We start from the raw sequence: 7,485 nt of genomic DNA on the forward strand, positions 1-7,485 counted from the left end.
GGGATAAGTTCCGTAGAGACTGGGGTGCAGATTGGGGATGGAAGCCGCCTGCAGCAGCTGTCCTCTGCTTCCCACACAGTACAGAAGGCTTTGAACAGGCAAAAGTAATAGGATGGGAGGAACCTCTCAAGGACGCTGCCGGGGAGAATATCTATGATTCAAGGGGCCACTGGCTGCCCCCCACACTCTGTTAGGGGCTTCAGACTGGCTTGGGTTGGCCCTGGACCCCAAGAGGGACTCTATTGCCCTGCTCTGCAATCTACAGGGCTGTGCCAGGGTGTTTGCGTATGAAGAGGGAGGAAGAACTTGCTAGAAACGGATGTGCAGTGGCTGGTGCGGGGAGGTGGATTCCGAGCTGATCACAATGCAGGGTACCTGGGGACGGCGGTGGGAGGGGGAGCGGCTAGCGCCAAAGCACAAACAAGGCAGTCGGAAGCAAGACGACACCTCGCGTTGGATTTGTCCAAAACCAGTTAGAGATCAAAGAGGGGGCGGTCAGAGAGCTCTGATTGGTCGGGAGGAGGGGTTTGGGGTGGAGCTAGCTACCTCTTGAGGCTTTAAAAGCTCATCGGAGAGGGGCGGGAATGCTGTCATTTGCTCTCAGACTCTCGCAGGGGTGGCAGCTTCCCCGAAGCTCCCAGCAACAGAACAGGTGTTCGCTGTCCGGACCTGGCTGGGAGGACCTAACGATCCTCAGCAGCAACATGGGACGCACCCTGGCGGTCCCTACCCCATACGGCTGTATCGGCTGCAAACTGCCACAACCGGACTACCCACCGGCTCTAATCGTCTTTATGTTTTGTGCAATGGTTATCACCATCGTCGTAGACCTGATCGGCAACTCTATGGTCATTTTGGCTGTGTCGAAGAACAAGAAGCTCCGAAATTCTGGTAAGACCCCCTACCCACGGTGCAGCCACTTCCAACCCCTAGGGTGTTAGTTTGGGTGCCTGGAATAGGGAACGTGTGGACGGCCCTGCTTCCCATGTCCCGGCGAATCGCGGTGGTGATATTCTGCCAGGGGGGAGGTCTCATCAACTTAGAGCTTCTCCAGGCTGCGGACATTCGGAGAAGCTCTGGGCGTCCAAGTGCAAATCTCAGGTCCCGGAGGTGAGCAGCAGACCGCTGAGCCCTGCCCCGTCGGGGACCTGATGCAGAGGGAGCCGGCACCCGAGCGGAGAGTCCAGCAGCCGCCCGGGGACAGCATGCCGAGCCAGAAGCCGCAGAGGTGGCCGCGCCGAGGCAGCGCGGGGGGAATTGACGCGGAGGCAGCAGCGGGGTTGCGACCCGCTTCGGTAAAGTTAAGTTCTCCGCGGCCAAGGCGGCATTTGCCAGAGCGCGGCGCGGCGGCGGTGGAGCCCAAGCCTGGCCGAGCCCCCGCTCGCCTCAGCCCCGTGACTCCAGGGCGGCTCCCGGGCGGCGGAGCGCAGACCCCTCGAGCCTGCGGGTGGATCAGGGCTGTCTGAGCCCGCCAGAGCCGAGCTCTGTCCGCCCGTCCCAGGGCGCACGACAGAGAGAGGCGAGCGGGCGGCTGGGCGCAGCAGGCGGTGGCAGCGGCTGCGGCGGAGACCCCAAAGTCCGTAAGCGAGATGTCGGGGGTCGCAGGACGAGGCGGCGGAAAGGTTTGGGAACTCGGGGTTCCGGAGGCACAGAAGACAGCAGAACCGATAAGGATCGCTGGAAGGCTGAGAGCTCAGACGGCATAATGGGGGACCGCAGGTAGACCACAAAGCCTGGGGATCTGGGATGGGGCGGAGCGCAGATCTAGATTCCCTTCGTGGCTCGCCAGTGGCAAGGGGAGGGGGCCGGCTGCGAGCGGGCCCTGGAAACAGTGCAGGAGGCTGCTGGGCGCTGTGTGTCCAGGGCGGGGGCGGCGGACCCTGCGGGCCCGCGAGCAGCGTTTGCAGGTTGGGCCGGAGAGGACTTTTGGGAGGGGGAGGCGGAAGAGAGGCGAAGGGGCCCAAACACCCTCCGGCTTCCGGAGGGAGGGGGCGGTGCCCAGGGTCTTTGCCGCCTAGATCCTGGCCGGCTGGGGTCCGAGGGCAGAGGGGAGCAAGGGGATGGGATCTGAAGGGGATGGGCACCGACGGGACCCGGGCCGGAGGGGTACCAGGGATAGGAGGGCGCCAATCTCTGTGAGATTACTTTGCTTGGACGAGGAATCACAAACACCATAAAGTTTCTAGAGGCACAGAGCAGCACAGTCATGAAAAGTTTTCTTTTAAACTCTGATAGGTGTGTCTGATTTCTCCGCTGTCCCCCAGAGGCTTGGGGCGGCCCGCTGGCATCTCACCTGCACCCCAGCAGTGCGGTCCGAAGGTGCCCAAAGCCGGAGCGCCCCAGAGGGGAACGCGCCTGCAAAGTCCGTTTTCTCTTCTTTCCTTCTTCTCCTTCCTTTCTCTCTATAATTGAAATAAAGGTGTTTTGGTTGTCGTGGTTTTATTTTTAAGGCTTTGCTTCTCTTCTTCTCCGATATGATGACTTTGAGGGAAAAACCTAGAAAGAACGTCTTGGGTAGAAGCACTGAGGCCCCGCCTTGGCAGCGCGGGCGGAAGCCGTCAAAAGGAGCCATTCCTTTGCCCTTTTAAAAGTGCTCATTTTCTCCCAGTCCAAGATGAAGTGCAGTATTTTGCCAAACCAATTCTCATTAGCAACGAGGTGGTCCCAGAAAAAGGGATCGGCGTCTGCACTTTGACCTTACAACTTTTACGAACAGCGTTCCTATCGCCGCCCTACGAAACAGGAGTGGAGGCATGTCTCCCCTTCCCCCATTTCATGTTTAGCTTCAGTAAAGCCTGGGGCCGGGCGCCTGGAGCCTGTGTGCAGGGGAGCGAACGTGCTGATGCCGGGGCTCTGCACCGGGACCGGCGAGGAGCAGGCTCTTTTGCTGATCCTTGCAGAGATTTTTCTGATTTTTTTCCCCTCCTTGCTCACTATTTCTCAAGACAAAATTTTATAGGGCCTTCCTACCTCACCCGCCTCAGTTTTTACTCTTACGTTACCTGGGAAATGGTAAGTATTTACAGGGTTAGGTCTGAGATTCTTGTCTGATCCCGCTGGGAAAGACCGCTTAAGACAAGGACGGCCTCTAATGCCGTTTCTCAGGCAGTTCTCTTTAGGCGCGTTTGCTGTTGTAAATGCAATGGTTTAAGTTAGAGAAGGCAGGGGGCAAATTTATGTTTTGGGGTAGGCGAGGTTGAGACATCTTGACAGTCCTCCAGACTCTGCCTCGCACCCCCTCATCCCCACCCTCCAGCCTGTTTACAACGGACAGCTCCATCTAGAACCCGGTGCTCCCTTCCTACTCCCCTCGCCAAAAGTTTACGTTTTGTTTTTGTTTAAAATAGTGTCCGCGGGTCTGTCCGTGTGTGGGGGAGTGTGGTCCCCCCAACAGGCTCGTTCTGTGGTAACTTCACTTCTTTCCCAAAGCAGCGATGACATTGTCTGAAGGGGGAAAAAAAAACAAAACAACTTGGTGAAAGGACAGGAGCTTGAACCTGCTTGTGCATCAAAACCACTTGGGACATGCTTGTAACTAAAAATAAAAACACGACTGTATTTCTTTGAAAGAATTCTAAATAGTCACTTACTCCAGCTGGCCTTTCCCTCCAGCTTTATATTTGTAGATTTCTGAAACTTAACTATTTATTCTGCTCTGTCTTTCCCCCTCCCCCCCCACCCCTGTATATTTTTCAGGCAACGTCTTCGTGGTTAGCCTCTCTGTGGCTGATATGCTGGTGGCCATCTACCCCTATCCTCTGATGCTACATGCCATGGCCATCGGCGGCTGGGATCTCAGCAAGTTACAGTGCCAGATGGTGGGGTTCATCACAGGCCTGAGTGTGGTCGGTTCTATCTTCAACATCATGGCCATCGCCATCAACCGTTACTGCTACATCTGCCACAGCCTCCAGTATGAGCGAATCTTTAGTGTGCGCAATACCTGCATTTATCTGGCTGTCACCTGGATCATGACCGTTCTGGCTGTCCTACCCAACATGTACATTGGCACCATCGAGTATGATCCTCGCACCTACACCTGCATCTTTAACTATGTGAACAACCCTGCCTTTGCTGTGACCATCGTCTGCATCCACTTTGTCCTTCCTCTGCTCATAGTGGGTTTCTGCTACGTGAAGATCTGGACCAAAGTGCTGGCAGCCCGTGACCCTGCTGGACAGAACCCGGACAACCAGCTTGCTGAGGTTCGAAATTTTCTAACCATGTTTGTGATCTTCCTCCTCTTTGCAGTGTGCTGGTGCCCTATCAATGCGCTCACTGTTCTGGTGGCTGTCAATCCAAAGGAGATGGCAGGCAAGATCCCCAACTGGGTTTATCTTGCAGCCTACTTTATAGCCTACTTCAACAGCTGCCTCAACGCGGTGATATATGGTGTCCTCAATGAGAATTTCCGAAGAGAATACTGGACCATCTTCCATGCGATGCGGCATCCTGTCCTGTTCCTCTCTGGCCTCCTCACTGATGTCCGTGAGATGCAGGAGGCCCAAGCCCACGCCCATGCCCATGCCCGTGCCCGCACACAAGCCCATGAACAAGACCATGCCCATGCCTGTCCTGCTGTGGAGGAAATACCGATGAGCGTCCGGAATGTTCCTCTACCTGGTCATGGTGCAGCTGGCCAACCTGAGTGTGTCTCTGGCCACCCTAAACCAGCCTCTGGCCATTCCAGGTCTGTCTCTGCCCGCCGCAAATCTGCCTCTGCTCACCCTAAGTCTGCCTCGGGCCAGTCCAAGTCTGCCACTGTCTATCCCAAACCCGCCTCTGTCCATTTCAAGCCTTCCTCTGTCTATTTCAAGGCTGACTCTGTCTATTTCAAGCCTTCCTCCAGTCACCCCAAGCCTGTCGCTGGTCCCTCCAAGACTGCCATCAGCCCTGCCACCAGCTTCCCTAAACCCACCACTGGCTACACCCAGCATGCTACCATTCAGTCTGAGCCCACCACTCTTGACTATCTTGAGCCCATCACCACCAGCCACTCTAAGCCTGTCATCGCCAGCCATTCTGAGCTTGCAGCCTCCTGCCACTTAGAGTGTAACATCTTTGACCTCTCTGACCCTACCTCCAGCCCTGCCAGTGACTCCTCCAACTCTGCTGCTAGCTTGCTGGACCCTACCGCTGCCGCTGCTGCCACTGTTAACCCCACTGTGGTCACCACTGATTACCATGAGATTGTGCTTATTGATGTTGATGCTGATTCTGATGAAATGGCTGTGTAAAAAATGCTCTTGGAGTGGCCAAGCAATAGTCCACTTTTAAGTTTGCTTAGCATATGTAATGCACACTGAGATAGCTTAGTGAATCTGCCCACAGACAGATGTGCGTGGGCATGGACTCACAGACATGGTAGAAGCTTCACCCACCTTTTCAGGCATACTCCTCCTTTACATTATGTACTCTGAAAAAGCGTGAGTGTGTGCGCTTGCTATTAGAGATAGCAAATTTCCCTCACATTTGACTTCTGTTGTTTTGAGCTTCCCTTTCCTCCTGGAATTGACTGTGAACCCACAGTGATCCTTGAACTTGTAGACTATGATTTTTCCCCACGCCTGTGTAACCCATTCTCCCCTCTCATTTCCTCCTCCTTGTTTCTGCTTTCTTCTCCCATTCCTCCAGGGATGGGGGAGGAGCGCATGCTCAGTGGTAAAGGTGCGCTATCTTAAAGCCTTCCTTCAAGCTTTATGTGCTTAAGTGTGTAACTCTTTACTGTACTTTTAATGGCAGTCCGAAAGGCAGTTGTGATAAAGTACAAGTACTTGAAAAAGTTTTTCTAAGTTCCAGCAACAAACTATGACCCATATCTGAAGAACACACTTAATAAGATCTTACTAAAAGAAATATTCATGCCTATGAGATCAAATGGCAAAAGGAAGGATGTGGCTGCACCGAATCATTTCTATTTTGTGAAAATTCAAATGTTGGTGTTGATTTTTATAGTCAAACATGAATGTAAATGATGAGATGTTTTTACATTGTTTGTAGTTGCTTACCTTTTTTCAATATTTGCCAGGATTTTCTTTCACTTAGTTCCAGAAAAACAAATCCATCCATAAACTAGTTTTTCCCCAGGTCCAAATTTATCATTGCTAAGATCATTTATGTCATGCTTTTAATATTATAATTCACAACTCCTCTTTATCTTAGAGATTTTTTTTATACAGCTTGATTTTTTATGTAGTCAGTTTTACGCCTTTCTTTTTCATTCAAAAGGGAATTTGAGGTAATAATTGGTAGCCAGAAGTGAATGGAGTATTGCTTGAACTTGTGAGTGCCTCTCTAAAAGCCTTTCTTTCCTGCCCTGTTCCTCTGAGCCTCCTCGCTGTGGTGGGGAGTGGGGAGGGACGTGGGGAGGAATGCTTGCCAACATCAGCCAAGCTCACCGCCTTGGTGGAGGTTCTGTGATCCACAGCATTAAGTTGTTGGCAGCCCAGGGAATGATTTTTTTCTCTAGAATTTAAGAAAACATTGTTTAATAAAAATCTCAATTATTGATTCAAATCAGCACTTAAAGCAAAGTTTATTGTACAGACTTTTGTAAGGATAATGGAAATGTATTATACTGCCTTAATTCAATTCTGTATTTGTGCTAGCAATTAAATAAAAGCATTTTTGTGTCCTTGGTGTGTGATTTGTGGATAAATTTGCTTCTCCCACCAGAGTTACTTATGGGGAGGGCTAAGGGGTAGGTGGAAAAGTGTCCCCCTTGGGGGGACCAAGAGACTTGGATGCAAGCAGTCTCCCTGTTATACCCCACGGTGAATCACATGACCCCTCTCTCCACAGCTGTGTGGCTTAATGAGCTGGTCCGGGTGTGGTGGTGCAGGGGAGGGCTCCCTGGGTGTGGTGTGTTCTTCTCACTGATGTGGTGATAATGGACGACATGACCTGCCTGCTCTGGGACTCCTGGACCCTGCCCGTCAAGGCTTCTGAAAATAGGTCCTCTTTTACCCTCATGGAAGGAGTAGAGTGGGGCCTAAATTATGTCACAACTCCACAGGCTGCTGGGACCAAATAACAGAGGCCATGATCCAATGGGGGCAGGCACAGGGGTGAGGGACAGAAGGATGGGTGGAAGTTAGGTAACAAGATCCCAGCCACGGGGCAAGCCTCCTTGGCTTCAGGAACATAGCCTCAAAAGAATCTCTAATTACCTCCAGGTAATGCCTCAAACAAACGACTCTATAAAAATAAATATGGATTCAAAGTAATATATGGTAGGATATCAATTTGGTTAAGAACATGTACATTAAAATATGCACATATACATAGACTCACAGAGTTATGCATACCTATGTAGTTGTTCCATCCAGGTTTAACCAGACTGCAAGTATAAACTGAGGTCATCTTCATGTTTGATGCCCAAATTACAGGGGTTCAAACCCCAACAGATTGACTGCTGTACCTCAGGCCAATTCTGCATCAACATTCCTAAGTATCCCCGGATATGCAAAAAGGATGCTTACTTGA

General features: G+C 51.9%; 1 protein-coding gene across 1 annotated transcript; it reads left to right on the forward strand.

The window, feature by feature from the left end:
- The first annotated feature begins 547 nt into the window (after positions 1–547).
- On the forward strand, positions 548–5,237 carry GPR50 (G protein-coupled receptor 50). Its single transcript, XM_005700482.2, has 2 exons — positions 548–891; positions 3,697–5,237. The coding sequence occupies exons 1-2, from the start codon at positions 585–587 to the stop codon at positions 5,235–5,237; spliced, it is 1,848 nt and encodes a 615-aa protein (XP_005700539.2). The 5' UTR covers positions 548–584.
- The last annotated feature ends 2,248 nt before the right edge of the window (positions 5,238–7,485 follow it).

This window comes from Capra hircus, unplaced genomic scaffold (assembly GCF_001704415.2).
Source record: "Capra hircus breed San Clemente unplaced genomic scaffold, ASM170441v1, whole genome shotgun sequence".
In the NCBI taxonomy this organism is placed as follows: Eukaryota; Metazoa; Chordata; class Mammalia; order Artiodactyla; family Bovidae; genus Capra; species Capra hircus.

Bases quoted from the DNA above. Each gene is read 5' to 3' on its own strand.
- GPR50 (XM_005700482.2), top strand. From the start codon at position 585: ATGCTGTCATTTGCTCTCAGACTCTCGCAGGGGTGGCAGCTTCCCCGA. The intron at 892-3,696 runs GTAAGACCCCCT...TATATTTTTCAG, and splicing joins CAAGAAGCTCCGAAATTCTG to GCAACGTCTTCGTGGTTAGC.